The 16,228-nt window shown below is 38.1% G+C and overlaps 1 protein-coding gene across 8 annotated transcripts in view; it reads left to right on the plus strand.

The window, feature by feature from the left end:
- Window positions 1-16,228, plus strand: part of RFC4 (replication factor C subunit 4) — a 46,751-nt gene that overhangs the window by 30,344 nt on the left and 179 nt on the right. For 6 of the 8 annotated variants that reach the window (XM_053221095.1, XM_053221096.1, XM_027061225.2 and 3 more), the window contains 9 exons: window positions 1,969-2,105; window positions 3,674-3,752; window positions 8,547-8,626; window positions 10,887-11,006; window positions 13,429-13,572; window positions 13,764-13,884; window positions 14,566-14,691; window positions 15,901-15,981; window positions 16,063-16,179. In XM_053221095.1, the coding sequence (XP_053077070.1) occupies window positions 1,981-2,105; window positions 3,674-3,752; window positions 8,547-8,626; window positions 10,887-11,006; window positions 13,429-13,572; window positions 13,764-13,884; window positions 14,566-14,691; window positions 15,901-15,981; window positions 16,063-16,179 (993 nt within the window). In that variant the 5' untranslated portion in view covers window positions 1,969-1,980. Of the gene's footprint in view, window positions 1-32; window positions 209-228; window positions 378-1,968; window positions 2,106-3,673; window positions 3,753-8,546; window positions 8,627-10,886; window positions 11,007-13,428; window positions 13,573-13,763; window positions 13,885-14,565; window positions 14,692-15,900; window positions 15,982-16,062; window positions 16,180-16,228 lie in introns of those variants that run through there. The other 2 variants (XM_027061223.2, XM_015064340.3) reach the window with 2 other exon arrangements.

Raw genomic sequence — 16,228 nt, forward strand, 5'->3', positions numbered from 1 at the left:
CCCCGGGGACGACCCTGCGGCATCCTCGCTCGGCATCCTCGCTCCCGAGACGAGCGGCTGAGAGGCCCAGCCAGTGCCCAGGACCAGGCGAGCCAGGGATAACGGGCGACCGGCCGGAGAAATTGCAAGGGTGGCCTTCGCTCTCCTCACCTCCTGCGCCCTTGATGCCCCTGTGATGTCTTCCCCTGTCGCTCCAGTTCGCAGAATGGTAGCTCAGTACAGCATCTTTCAGAGCCCTGCTTTGGCTTGTAGTACTGTTTAGTAATTGCTGCAACCTGTGGCAGGGATGGAGGGAATAATCCAGTAACGCTAAAAAATCCAGTAATGCAGGTTTTAACCATTTTTACCGAGTGTTTACTCATATGCCAAGCATAGAGGTATGTGTACACAGAAGTGTGCTTTTTCTGTGTATTTCTTTAAAAAAAAGATTAAATTGACATACGATATTAGTTTCAGGTGTACCACAGTGCTTAAACGTTTGTATACATTGAGAAACTATTGACTACATTCCCTGTGCTGTAGGTTACATCCCGTGGTTCAATTTATTTTATAACTGGAAGTTTGTGCTTCTTAATCCCCTTCATTCATTCTGCCCTCTCCCTTCTGACAAGCACCAGTCTGTTCGCTGAGTCTGGGTTTTGTTTTGTTTTGTTTTGTTTAGATTCCTCATGTAAGTGAAATCATGCAGTATTTGGCTTTCTTTTGTCTTTGGTTAGTAGAACATCCGCAAGGTCTGTCCGTGTTGCCACAAATGGCAAGATTTTTTTTCTTGTTTATGGCTGAGTAACATCATGTGTGTGTATCACATCTTTATCCATTTATCCACTGATGAACACTTGAATTGTTTCCATATCTTGGCTGTTATAAATAATGCTGCATTGAACATAGGGGCGCATAGATCTTTTTGAATACCCAATAGTGGAATTGCTGGATCATATGATACCTCTGCTTTCTAATACTTTGAGGAAACTCCATACTGGTTTTCATAGTGTCTGCACCAATTTAATTCCCACCGACAGGGAATTAAAGGGCCAACAGCCCTCGCTGGCACAATTCTTTTATTTACCTTTTATTCTTTTATTAACTGCCTTATGGAGTCGGCCTTAGCGCCTTTTACAGAAGGGGCAGCTGAGTCTCATAAATGGTAATTCAGTCACCAAATACTATGGAGCATCTATCATGTACTAGTTACTGATCTAGGCCCTGAGCGAGAGCAGTGAAAAAAACAGAATTTTTGGGCAAGCTAACAATGCTCTCTTATCCCTAAAACAGCCTTCTGCTGCCTGTAAGAAAGTATATCTGAATGTTAATAGTGGTTATCTTCTGGGTGAGATTTTTGCATGACTTTTTAGAACAATTCATGCTTTCCCACTTTGTTTTGATTTCTTCAGATGAGCATGTTACTAAGCAAAAGAACTGTTTCCATTTTAACAACAAATTCCCAGACCCGACCCTCCCCACAAAACAGCCTCTTCAGAGTCAGCGGTAGTCGTTGGCTCTGCCACTAAAACAGATCTTTGAGTAGAGCTCTAGGCCCAAGAAAAGAAATGAAAGTTCTCATTTGTGGTCCCAACTCCTCACTGCTAAGTCCGTCCCTGGGTCTGAGCTAAAGCTAGGCCCCTGACAGAAATGGAAGAGACTATAGAGGCCCATGCATAGTTTGGCCACTAATGACATCATATTTGTCAAAAAGTGTGGAATTCAAAATTTTTCATTCATAAATTTATCTTTGTTCTGTAACTCTCTCAGTATAAATAAATTCTAAGTGTCCTAAGCACTTCGGCCAGTTTTATGGTCCCTTTAGTTCTCAGCACAATACATTTAGAGGATGCTAGGTCATGAGGTGATGTCCTTTATTTGGTAAGTAATTATTGGAATATTTTGCACAAGGTTAAGCGTGCTATCACTCCGTATGTCCTCACAATGATTTCGAAAGAGCTTTTCCTTTTCTGTCTTGCACCTGGTCAGGGTGAAGTAACCATGCAGGCTTTTCTAAAAGGCACATCTGTCGGTACTAAACCACCACTGAAGGATCGAGTAGCTGCCACAGCTGGAAGCAGTGGAGAGAACAAGAAAGCCAAACCTGTTCCGTGGGTGGAAAAATAGTAAGAATGCTTGTGGTTTTGTTGAAATAGTTAATATATTACGTCTCTAACCAGTTTTGATCACTTTTTTTTTTTTTTTAACTTACGGGGAGAGGGATGATTTGCTTTGTTTAGATGTCCTTAAGAATCACCCAATTAGGTAAGTCATAGAGCCTTGCAGCTGAAACTACTGTAGAATGATCTAGTTTAATTACTTTATAGATGAACTAAGGTCTTGTGTATAACTCAGGTCTGTGGTTTAGGGATTGAGATACAGCAGAAGAAAACAGTTTCTAGAAGGTGACCATAAGGTCTTGTCAGGAGTTCCATTTAAATCCAAATAATCTGTTCCCCCTTTCATTGCTGATAGGTGGACATTGTTGAGTTTTTGCTTATGCATTTTGGCAAAAACGCTTGAGGTGGCGCTTAAATTTAAATCAGCTAAGTGATATTATGACAAGTTGTTATAACCCTTGGTGTTATAATAATATAGCCTCAATTATTACCAAAAGTTTGTGGATTATAGGTCAAATAAGATCCTCCCGTGTTTTATTTGCTACCAATGATGGTTTTTAAAATGGGAGATTTCACATTCGAATCTAGATTTTTAATTTAAAAAATATACGGGAGGGGGTTTTCAGCTGAAAACCTAGGTTTTCAGCTTCTTAGGGGATTAGACAGCACTAGATGCAGATTCTCACTTGACACCATGAGACCTGAGTACTGCTTCTCGTTCTGGCAAGGTGATATGTTCTTCAATTCGCCATCATTCTTCTGTTTTCTCTTGCCTTACACTCTGCCTTCTTTACTCTTGCTTTCTCCCTGGCCCCTGCAGGTATTTGCATATGAAACCCTGGTGTATAACATACACTGGTTTCCCTAGAAAGCATTATCTGACATAAAATTCCCACCCAGCATTGACCTGATTAATTAGAAATGTATAAATCAAGGAAGAGCTTTTAGCCAACTAAGTACAGTACCTAATCTTAGGGTTAGGAGTATAACTTTGTTCCAGTTTCTCTTAAAATCACTACTGATGTAAGATGAAAATTATATGTTGTTACACTTCATTTTGGTTAAACTTGTTATTTTGTTAGCCCTCAGTCAAGTGAATAGGTATGTATTTTCTGCACAGTTAGGTGATGGATGAAATTGGTATTAGCCAATTAACTATGTTAACTGTCTATTAACTATATTAACCAAAATAGTTGCTTATTCTGGGTTGCTAAGTAGGTCTTTCTTTTCAGCTTAAGTGCATGATCTTATCAAAATACATTATGTTCTAGGCCATTGTTTACTTTAAATTTTTAACCAGTGGACATTTGTGGTGTAATAAAGCAAAATATTTTTATTTAACTGTTGTAAGTACTCTAGATGCAAGCAATGCATGTAAAAGGAAAAGTGATTTCACTCCTTCAGTATATATTAGCTTAAGGTAAATACACATGGGGCTTCCACCTACTTCCAATTATGAAAGTTTCCCATTTTATCACCAATATATAAGAATTATCATTGGTATTTTAGCAAAAGGAACACTTAAGACATTACTGAGGCTATTATACTAAATAATCTCTGGGGTTTTTTTCCAGTCGCCCAAAATGTGTGGATGAAGTCGCTTTCCAGGAAGAAGTGGTTGCAGTACTGAAAAAGTCTTTAGAAGGAGCTGATGTGAGTAGCAAATGATGTGTCACGTCATTGGGAGATTGAAGATTTAATTTACTTACCCTCTTCCTTCCTTTTATAATTGCCTGCTCCCCTAAAATACTAGCTGTACATACAGTATGCCCTTGATAACTATTTGTACAGTGGATGATTGGTTCAAATATTGATTGAGCATCTCCCATTCTGTCCTGTGGCATTGTTATGTAATACTCAAGTGGAGACCATTGAACGAGATACGCTAGGTTCTTTGGCTCATGAGCTTTTATTTTGGTGGAGAGTGACAGAGAATAAATCTGCAAGCCAAATAAGAGAATTATAGATAATTGTGCTCTGAAGAAGAGTTAGAGATTCTTTGAAACTCTAATTGCTCACCTAATGTTAGGATTTGGTTTGAACTACAACATAAAAAACATGAGTATTTCTGCTTATAGCATTGTGTCTCCTGCTGTGATATGTGAGATTTAAAAAAACTCTTTATGGATGTGAGGGTGATCTGGCTGTAACATCTGTCACCCCATTGATGGCCAGGGTTGATTCGGCTGATCTGGCTGGCTAGGCGGGTGTCCCCTTCCTCCCTCACCGCTCCATGTGTGTCCCTCCCGAAGCTGCACGCTCGGTTGAAGAGGACAACCTTCCCCGATAGAGGAGGACCGTTCTTTGGTCAAGGGTGTACGAGTAGCTGCGCTCCCCTGCCGAAACCTCCAAACAAGCTCTCAAGGTCCATTTGTAGGAGAATATAGGGTAGTCAAGTTTCCAAAACTCCAGACACATCCAAATGAGGTGCTGCATGTGGCAGTCTGCCTTTCTTAAAAAACAAAAAAAAACCAAAAAACCTTTGAATGACTTGCATCTTAGGTTATTCAGGGGCAAGATAACTCTGTAAGAAGAATTAGCAGTTTAAAGTTGTATTATGAAGTGCTTTAAGAACTCAGTAAAAGAAGGGGAAAAGTTGCAGATGAAAGTGGGATGTGGTTTTTACTTTTTTTCCTGAGGAAGAGTTGCTTCCTTCCTCTCTGCCTGGCTACTTTGGATTAGAGGTTTTTTGGCTTTTGCTGCCATTATTCTCTTCCTGGAATTATACTAGAGTAGTACATATTTTGAAAGAAGTTCTATTTCTCAAACTATTTAAAATCTTTGCCAGTTTTTGTTTTGATTTGATCTTGACACAAATGTCTTTACCTTTTAATTTTGGTGTATACAGTTTCTTTTTAATTAAAAAAATTTTTTTTAATGTTTATTCATTTTTGAGAGACAGAGCGTGAGTGGGGGAGGGGCAGAGAGAGAGGGAGACACAGAATCCAAAGCAGGTCCCAGGCTCTGGGCTTGAACCTGCACACGGTGAGATCATGGCCTGAGCTGAAGTCGGATGCTGAACTGACTAAGCCACTCAGATGCCCCTGGTGTATAAAATTTTAATTGTATAGTAATAACTACACAGAATGCAGGACAAGATATATTTTAATTGGTAGTATTCTCAACTCTTTAGGCATATGTAGTGGGATTATGATCCAGTTCTTGACTTTATACCATCTGTCTTATAAGGCTGAATTAAGAAGTTTCTTTTTTAAACCCTTGTTTAATATTTTATGTTTGTTTTCAGACCAAGTTTTAGAAAACTTAAAGATGAAATATTTTTTTAATAAATGCTTTTATGTTTATTTATTTTTGAGAGAGAGTGCAAGTGGGAAGGGAAAGAGAGGGAGATACAGAATTCGAAGCAGTCTCCAGACTGAGCTATCAGCACAAGCCCAATGTGGAGCTCAAACTCACGGACCATGAGATTATGACCTGAACTCAAGCCAGACACTTAACACTGAGCCACCCAGGTGTCCCAAGATGAAATAATTTTTAAATTCTATAGAGTAAAGAAAAACAATCCATACCTTCATTTACTTTAGTGTATGTGCTGCTGAAGTGAGTACTCGTTCCTTCATTTAGATTAAAAGTTATTAAAGTAGAATTATAATAGATGTTTCTCAGACTTTTTTTTTTCAGTTTATGTATTTATTTTGAGAAAGAGTACGCAGGAGAGGGGCAGAGAGATAGAGGGAGAGAGATAATCACAAGCAGGATCCACACCGTTAGCACAGAGCCCCATGTAAAGCTCAGACTCAGAAACTGTGAGATCGTGACCTGAGCCGAAATCAAGAGTCGGTTGCTTAACCGACTATGCCGCCCAGGCACCTCCAGAAATCAATTTTAAGCCCTAATATTACACATACAGTTCTTGAACGCACCATATATATCACTGTTATGTAATGTAAGGCTTAATAACTTTGCCATGTTTCAAAGAATTTAAGTTATTGTATGTGATAGTTACATGGATGAATTACTACAAATATTGAAGCATGCATGAATCAAAATAATAGTAATGACCTTAAAGGGGCACCTGGGTGGCTCAGTTGGTTGAGCATCCAACTCTTGATTTCTGCTCAGGTCATGATCTCATGGTTCATAGGATTGAGTCTTGTGTCAGGCTCTGCACTGACAGCACGGAGTCTGCTTGAGATTCTTTTGCATGAGCGCATGCACTCTCTCTCGAAAATAAATAAACATTTAAAAAAATAGTTATAATCTTAAAGACGAAGAAGCCCAGGAATATTTTTTTAATAAAATTGACATACCCAAGTTGACTAGCCCAGAGCTACTAGAAGGAACGCAATAAGGATTAGAGTGGAAATAAGTAAAATAGAGACTAAAACAAAAACAGTAGAAAAGATCAGTGAAACCAAGAGCTGGTTCTTTGAAAAGATAAACAAAATTGATAGACCTTTAGCCAGACTCCTCAAGAAAAAGACAAGACTCAAAATCAGAAATGAAAGAATAGAGATACCAAATGACACCACAGAAATACAAAGAATTATAAGAGAACATGATGGAAAAGTATATACCAACAGATTGGACAACCTAGAAGAAATAGATAAATTCTAAAAACATATAATCTTCCAAAACTGAATCAGGAAGAAATAGAAAATCTGAATAAACCAGTTACTAGTAATGAAGTTGAATTGGTAATCCCAAAACTCCCAGCAGACAAAAGTCCAGGACCAGATGACTTCATAGGTGAATTCAACTAAACATTTAAAGAAGAGGTAATACCTATTCTTCTCAAACTAATCAAAAAAGTAGAAGAGGAAGGAAGACTACCAAATTTGTTCTATGAGGCTAGTATTTTCCTGATTCCAAAACCGGTTAAAATGCTTAGAAGGTTTGGGTGTTTGTTTTTAAGTAGTGAAACTCATAGCTTGTGTCTTAAGCTATGTTACTAACGTGACAGTAGCAGTCTTCAGTCTATACATTTGTACATCGGATTATTTATTTGACACATGTTGAGTACAGTACAAGATGCTGAGAACACAGATATGAAGAGAACAAATAAAGTTCTCGACCTTCTTACACTTACCATCTAGTGAGGTAGACCGGTATTTTACAATCAAACCCAATCACTAAGTAACAACTGTAAGTTACTGTATATAAATAAATAATTACAAAGTGCGTTAAGGGCAAAGACTGATGAGAGAGTAACACAAGAGTTCCACTTTAGACTGGGTGGTCAGGGAAGGCTTCTGACTTGTAATGCAGTAAGAGTTGGCTAAACAGAAAAAAACAGACCCTACCTAGCTCATGGGGGAAGCATAGGCCATAAAGTGCTTAGTTGTTAGAATTCACTGTAAGTTGGAGCCTAGAAGGTGAGAGAGTTGGTGAGCAGATCTTGGATGTCCTTGTAGGTATAGGTTGATTTTTGTTTGTCTGGTTTTGTTTTTCTGAGTGTGAAGTCAGTGAATAGTTTTTAAGTGGCAAGCAGAGTGGCATCTGATTTGGGTGAAGAATGGATGGGAAGGCCGAGGGTTAGACAAGAGTGGAAACACATGAACTGTGCTGCCTAGTTTCCTATGTGCGGTGATTTCTGTATGTGAAAGGACGTACTGAAGAATGCAGTTTTGTAACAGCTTATTAGATTTTTGTAGATTTGTCAGTCTGTACCACAGACTGTGTGCTCGATATGAGCCAAGCTAACAAGATTTAAGGTATACAAAAAGATAACTAGTGATTTAGTTTAATCCTTTCTTCCTCTAATTAATTCTCCCTGATATATTGGGCATCCCTACACAGTATATAATCATGGTATAGAGTACTACCTAGCACTTAATAAATGGTTTTTTGTTTGTTTGTTTTTCTCCTACTCTTGGAACATTATCGAGAGCCCTGATGAGTCTTTTTCATTCCTTTTTCCTCAGTATTAGCCAAATCCAGGTTCTCCTTTGGTCCATTTCCTCTTTGAAGCAACTGACATGTTTATAAAATATAAAATCTTGCCCAATCCTGAGCAAAGGGGTGGGATAGGGCACTGAAAGAAGCCCGAGATTCCAGTTTTGGGGTGCCTAGCTGGCTCAGTTGGTGGAGTGTGAGACTCTTGATCTCAGGGTTGGTTGTGAGTTTAAGCCCCACGCTGAGTGTAGAGATTACTTAAGAAATGTAATCTTTAAAAAAAAAAAAAAGAGTTCCTAATTCCAGCTTTGAAAGCTTCACTTAAGTATATTGGGAATAGAGCAGTCATAAATATGGATTCAGCTTAAGATATTAGACATTTTGGAAGAAAGTACAGTATTACCTGAAAAACGAAAAAGCAGGATTTACAACTGCTAATACTGTGATACTGGTTATATGAAGAAATATTTGTATTCAGATATGTGCACTATTAGGGAAGTCATTGCACTGTTCCATAGACATTTTCAGTCATCATTTTCATCTATTTGTGCCAGAATACAGTTTTTAAAAAATAAAATTTAACTTCTACAGCTCCCTAATCTCTTGTTTTATGGGCCACCTGGAACTGGAAAAACATCCACTATTCTGGCAGCAGCTAGAGAGCTTTTTGGGTAAGTTCAAATCTCTCTCTTTAAAAAGGCCTTGACACCAAAAATCCCTGCTTTTCTTTCTCTAAAAATTTATATTTGGTTTCTCTGCATGGTTATTGGCTTTGTTTTTATTTCTGTATTTTTTATTAATTCAGTGGGCCCATTTCAAGTTCTTCCCCTCCAATAAATAAGCTTGGCTACATCTTTTGTAATCTTCATTTTGAACCTTATTCAGATGCTGGAATGTACTACAACACAGTAGCGTCATGATTTTTCATCACTTGAACTTTTTCGTTATGATTTTTGGAGCCCAGAGGACCTATCCTATCTTTCTTCAATCATGCCAATACTCACCTCAGTCTGTTAATGGTGTGTTCGCATCTATGTCCTTGTGTGATAGAATCTGCTGTGTCTGATGCTTACTGACCCACACCACCCCTTCCCGAGTTTCTTCTGGCTCGGGCCTTTCCAGCGTTGCCTCTGGAGTAACTAGGCCAGCTCCTTGCCCTTAAGTATCTTGAGTGAGCACAGTATGTGGTAGTTGATGCAGTAGGAGTCCAGGAACACCAGAAAATCTGTGAGCCAGTTTCTTAGATTCTTCTTTCTGGATTGACTGTCTTGGCTTAGCCAACCATTTTAGAGCAGCCCTTGGATTTCTCCACAATTTTTGTATCAAGCATAAGGTCAAAGGGTACATCTGAAATCCTACACGTAAAAATAATCAGATGCCTCTGAAAGCACCAAATATGTAGAGATAATTAGTTCTATGTGAACTAATGTGAAGGAACTATGTGAAATGTGAAGGCAGAAAAATGGGGAAGCTGCTGTGAACCTAATACTTTATTTAATTGACAGCAACTTTTGTTTCTCAAGGAAATTATAAAAGTTCTTTTGGATTATTCCACAACTCCAGTCCAAACTGAACCGGCCTTAGCAATGTAGTCATAATGAACTTAAGTACTTTATTAGTTTTTTGAGAGGTCAATCCAAATTATAGAACTTTTAAAATATCCTCTTAAAAATAATGTCCTTATAGAACTAAAAGAACTTTAATTATGAATTCCACATTTCATAGTATAGGTAGTTTTAAAATAGAAAATATATACACAGAGCTTTGTGTGTTTATGCCCAAAGAAAAATGCCTAGGATCTCATGCTGTTTAGGAAAAATAAAGAGAAGACTAAATCCCAACTCTTTTTTAATTAAAAAATATGTGTATAATGAAAAAGGGGAACCCATTTTCAAAACACTGGTGTGGCAGGGTGTTTTAATTGTTCTTTTAATTTTCTTCTGATTTCTCAGATGGTCCTATGGTGAGCTACTTTTTTTTTAATATTTATTTTCGAGAGAGAGAATTTGAGAGCGAGCACACGTGAGCAGGGGAGGGGCAGGGGACAGAGGCTCTGAAGTACGCTTCTGTGCTGACAGCAGAAGCCCAATGCGGGGCTCAAACTCACGAACCAAACCATGAGATCATGACCTGAGCTGAAGTTGGACACTTAACCGACTAAGTCACCCAGGCACCCCTGGTGAACTACCTTTAAGAATTTTTTTAAAAACTCACTTAAGAAAAACTTCATGTATTAATTCAGTAATAGCCCTGATAGAAAGCCACCTTATGGAAATAATCGAAAATATGCTCTATTGCAGCAGTATTTAAAATTGAACATATTTAAAACTACCTAGATGTCCAACAATAAGCAAATGGTACAGTCATAGGATAGAACATCATAAAGCTTTTAAAATGGTATTTATGGGGCGCCTGGGTGGCTCAGTCAGTTAAGCGTCCAACTTCCTCAGGTCATGATCTTGCGGTCAGTTAGTTCGAGCCCCACGTTGGGCTCTGTGCTGAGAGCTCAGAGCCTGGAGCCTGCTTTGAATTCTATCTCCCTCTGTCTCTGCCCCTCCCCAGCTCACGCTCTATTCTCTGTCTCAAAAGATGAATAAACGTTAAAAAAAATTTTTTTTAATGATATTTACGGTGGTTCTGATGACATGGCAAGATGTTCATGATATAATCCTAAGTGAAAAATTGATTTAAAATGTTATAAATTATGTGATACCATCTTTTTTTTTTTCCCATCTGCTTTTTAAACTGCATGGAAAAAAACCTATGTCTATGCAAAAGAAAAAAATACAAAAGTGATTGTGTGCCTTCTATCTATAGTGTTTACTAGGTGGATTTTAAACTACTTCAAAATGTGCCATTTTTAAAATGTAGTTTAAACCTTGGTTATTTATATGCTGTATGATGTTTCATATTTGTTTCATTTTGACATAGGCCTGAGTTGTTTCGATTGAGAGTTCTTGAATTAAATGCATCTGATGAACGTGGAATACAGGTTGTTAGAGAAAAAGTGAAGAATTTTGCTCAATTAACTGTGTCAGGAAGTCGTTCAGAGTAAGTAAGCTCACTTTCCCTTCTTCATCCCATGTCATTGCATGTAAAATACTTCTCTGCCAAATGTCCACCTCCTTTTTCTTTTTTAATTTTTTTAAAAATTTTTCTTATGTTTATTTTTGAGACAGAACATGAAAGGGGAGGGTCAGAGAGAGGGAGACACAGAATCTGAAGCAGGCACCAGGCTCCGAGCTGTCAGCACAGAGCCCGACACGGGGCTGGAACTCACGGACCGTGAGATCATGACCTGAGCTGAAGTCGGATGCCTAACCGACTGAGCCACCCAGGTGCCCCTTCTTTTTTAATTTTTTTTAATGTTTATTTTTGAGAGAGAGCACAAGTGGGGGAGGAGCAGAGAGAGAAGGAGACAACAGAATCTGAAGTAGGCTCCAGGCTCTGAGCTGTCAGCACAAAGCCCAATGTGGGGCTCCAACTCAAGGACCGTGAGATCATGACCTGAGCTGAAGTCGGAAGCTTAACCGACTGAGCCACCCAGGCACCCCTGTCCAACTCCTTGGATCATATCTCTTTTTAAGATTTTTTTTTTTTTAAGTAATCTCTGCACCCTGTAGGGCTCGAACTTATAACTCCAAGATTGAGTTATATTCTCTGCTGACTGAGCCAGCCAGGTGCCCAATTATCTAAATTATTTAAACCCACCAAGTGACCTTTCTATTATAATAACTAATTTTAAATTGTTTACTGTCAAGAGTTTTTAACTGATGTTTTGTCTAAGGAGTATTAATCAAATTTGATAGTTTGGTGGTACACTCATAATAAAAAATCCATATTTTTGTTATTGTGTTATTTGAAAAAAATTTCAGGTATCTTAAGCTTCAGTGTATATTTCATACTTAGGGTGACCATATAAGTTCTTGTCCAAACTCAGACACTTTTAGACTAAAAGAGGAGGTATTATTAATAATTTAAGTAGGACTGCCCTGAGTTAAACAGTGATGTTTAGTCAGCTACTTATACTGCTTAGATGGCAAAGTACCAAGATAAAATTTTTGGAAGCTGGCATATATTTAAATTTGTATCTGAGCATATTTAAGAATTTGTAGAAAGTGATTTTTGATATCTACCTTGGCCTGACAATGCATATAAATCCTGTATTTGATAAGGGACTTAGATCAAAAATATATAAAGAACTCTTACATTTTAATGATAAAAAGAAAACCCAGTTTAAAAGGCAAAGGAACTGAATAGACCTTACACTAAAGAAGATACAGTAGTTCTCCTCCCGCGCCCCCCCATTATATATTGTTTCTGTGGTTTCAGTTGCCTGCACTCAGCTGAAGTACAGAAACAAATGATCTACCTTCTGACATAATCCTCAGAAGGTCATTAGTAGCCTGACATCACTTCATCTCATCACATAGGCATTTTACCATCTCACATGATCACAAGAAGGGTTAGTACAGTCTCATAAGGTATTCTGAGACCATGTTCACATAAATTTTATTACACTATAATTGTAATTGTTCTATTTCATTATTAATTAATTACATTAGTGTTCATCTTTTCCTATGCCTGATTTATAAATTGAACTTTTTCATAGGTAAGTATATAGGGGGTATGTGTGAATAGGAAAATACATGGTATATATATTTGTATGCCGTTTGGTGTACTGTCCCGGGCTTCAGGCATCCAGCGGGGTCTTGGAATGTACTCCCTGTGGATAAGTGGGGACTACTATACAAATGGCCAGTAAGCATGTGGAAACATGCTCATCAACATCATTAGCCACAGAGAAATGCAAATGGAAACCATGATGAGATACCACTTTACACATACTTGGATGGTTGTTATCAAAAAGAAAATAATTCATATTGGTAAGAATGTTAAGAAATTGGAACCCTTATACTTTGCTGACTATAATGTAAAATGGTACAAACATTTTGAAAGTACTTTGGCGGGTCCTTTAAAAGTTAAACATAGAGTTACCAGATGACCCAGCAATTCCAATCCTAGGTATATACCCACAAGAAATGAAAAAATAAGTCTGTTCAAAACATGTACAAAAATGTTCATAGCGGTATTATTTATAATAGTCAAAACATGGAAAAATCCAAATATCCATTAACTTATGAATGACTGAATAAACTGTGGTATATCCCTTTGCCATATTATTTAGCCATAAAAAGGAATGAAGTAATGATGCAACAAAATGAATGAACCTTGAAAGCATGCTAAGTGAAAGAACCCAATCACAAAAGACAACATATTATTCCATTTATATGAAATGTCTAGAATATGCACATCTGTGGAGAAAGTAGAGATCCATGATTGCCTATGGCTGGGAGAGTTGGGAGAAGTGACTCCTAGTGGGCATGGGGTTTTTTTGGGGGACCATGAGAATATTCTAAAAGTAGATTGTGGTGGTGATATGTGAATTATAACTCCTGTTTCTCTGAATCAGTGGGAAGCCATGTCCACCTTTTAAGATTGTGATTCTGGATGAAGCAGATTCTATGACCTCGGCTGCTCAGGCAGCTTTACGACGTACTATGGAGAAGGAGTCTAAAACCACCCGATTCTGTCTCATCTGTAATTATGTCAGTCGGTATGTGTATTGCCCTGAAGATAGATGCTAGGCAGCCTTATTTTGATAACTCCAATTAGGGAGAAAAAAACTTTAAATGTTTCAAGGCTACAGTAATTTCTCCTCTATCACATCTTGATTTGTTCTTGGTAAAAAGGTCTTTGGGGGGAAATTCTTTAGATACTGACTTTCTTTTCCCCAATATTTTACAGAATAATTGAACCTCTGACCTCTAGATGTTCTAAATTCCGCTTCAAACCACTGTCAGATAAAATTCAACAGCAGCGATTACTAGACATTGCTGATAAAGAACATGTCAAAATTAGCAATGAGGTAATTCCTAATTATTGCAATTACTAATTCCTTTGATGAATTCATGTAAAGAGGTCCTGAAAGCATCAAATGTGTTGCTTTAATTTCTGATACCTTTAGGCAAAGTTAAGCTAAAAGAGTGACAGTTGGAATGTCGAGGAATTATATAGCTTCAGCATTCTTGTTACTATTAGAAGTTTATTATATTTCAGAGACCCAGAACTGGGGCAGATTTCATACACCTGATACAAATTCTGCAAAAAATCTCTGCATAATGACAAGATTTTAGTGTCCTAGCTAATGTTTCACTTCAGGAGAAATTTGGTGATGAAATTCAGGTACAGAAAGAGACTATAAAGGCCTAATTCATTTTAACAGAATTTAACCATAATTTGAATCGTTTTTGCTTCATGTATTAAATAGAAAATAGGATTCGAAGTGTGGAACATCTCTGTCTCTGCAAATTTCTTTCAGAGGCAAAAGATCTATATCCTTTTATTGGACTGATGCTGTCTTCATGAATTCTGCCATTTTATAGGACTGATAATATTCCCCTAAAAATGAAAATACATTTTTTCCCCATTAACCCTAGGCTAAAACATAGTGTTTTTCCACTTTCCTTTATTAAAGCCAAAAGTCATAATTGGCTGTCCATCACTGGTAAAAAAAAAAAAAAAAAAAAAAAAAATTTTTTTTTCCTAGGGAATAGCTTATCTTGTTAAAGTGTCAGAAGGAGACTTAAGAAAAGCTATTACATTTCTTCAAAGTGCTACTCGATTAACAGGTGGAAAGGAGATCACAGAGAAGGTGATCACAGACATTGCTGGGGTAAGATTGAAATTTTTAGTTGGCTTTGTGGCTTTTAGAAAATTTTCGTCAAATATATACAGAATGCTTAATATGTGCTGGTTTGTTCCATTTGGGCAGCTTTAACAAAATACCATAGGCTGAGTGGCTTATAAACAGAATTTCACAATTCTGGAGGCTGGGCAGTCTGAGGTCAAATATATGTATTGAGTATCTGGTGAGAACTAACTTCTTAGTGCCTAGACTCTAGTTTGTGGACTAGACTCACTGCATCCTCCCCTGGCAGAAAGGTCTTTTATAAGGGCACTAATCCCATTCATGGGGGTTTCACCCTCAGGACCTAATCAACCTCCCAACAGCCTCCTACCTTCTTAACATCACAATAGGGATTTTTAATAGGAGTCTTGGGGTTATTAGGTTATAGCATGTGCCAAGTACTGTGCTAGAAACCGTGTAATAAGGGAACAACCTGGAAGCATCACAACACTTCAGGGATGTGGCATTAAAATAGATTTAACAACTGTCCCTGTTCTGACAAATCTCTTCAAGAGGCAATATCCTACTTACAGAAATCATTTGTCAGGGTTCATCTCTATTAGAATTACTACTGCTACTACTTTTAAAACTTAAGTTCCCAAAGGTATTTTTCAGTGCCGTAATGAAATTGATGGCATTAGTCGCCTTTAATTTTCTGGATATTTTGGGCCTCCTGAGAGCAGTCTCTTATTAGTGGCATCTTTGTTTGGAAAGGGGCGGGGGTCGCTCTCCTTTAAAGTCCCTTTTTTAAAGTACTTGGCTCATTTGAGCCACTGGGGTATGACAGCAGCCAGTAGGGACAATTTTTAGCTGTTCACCCACTGCCCAGATCAGCTATTCTTGTTTCATCATGGGCTCAAACTTGAAGCTCTCAGGAACAAAGGAAAGCAAAATGCATCTCCCTGGATATAGAATAGTGACTGGACTAATTTAAGGTGCTCCAACACAGGGTAAAAGGCCAGGGCCATATGGAAAACTCCGCTCCCTAGCTTTCTGGATCATGTGTCTGGAGTTCAGGATAGAAGCCATAAAGGGGCTTTCCAGCTCTGCATGGGTTTAGTTAGGGTTAACAGCTCTACATCCCATGCCACAGGACAGTCTTTTTGCATACAATGAACTACCCTACCCAGGCCTGCGAGAAAAGTTGGTTCAGGCATGTTCAGACCCAGAAACCAAACCTTAGAATCTTTTTAGGTAATACCAGCTGAGACCATCGATGGACTATTTGCTGCATGTCAGAGTGGCTCTTTTGACAAACTAGAACGTGTGGTAAAAGTAAGTCATCACTTCACTCATAACTATGGGGAAGGGAAAACTTAAAAGAATCACCCCAAATGCTGTACTTTCCTGTTGCAGAATTTAATAGATGAGGGCCATGCAGCCACTCAGCTTGTAAATCAACTTCACGATGTGGTTGTAGAAAACGATAACCTTTCCGACAAACAGAAATCCATCATCACAGAAAAACTTGCTGTAAGTAGGCACCTGTTTGCACACTTCAGCAAAATGTGGAACTCCAAGG

The sequence above is a fragment of the Acinonyx jubatus genome, chromosome C2 (assembly GCF_027475565.1).
Source record: "Acinonyx jubatus isolate Ajub_Pintada_27869175 chromosome C2, VMU_Ajub_asm_v1.0, whole genome shotgun sequence".
NCBI classification, from domain to species: Eukaryota; Metazoa; Chordata; class Mammalia; order Carnivora; family Felidae; genus Acinonyx; species Acinonyx jubatus.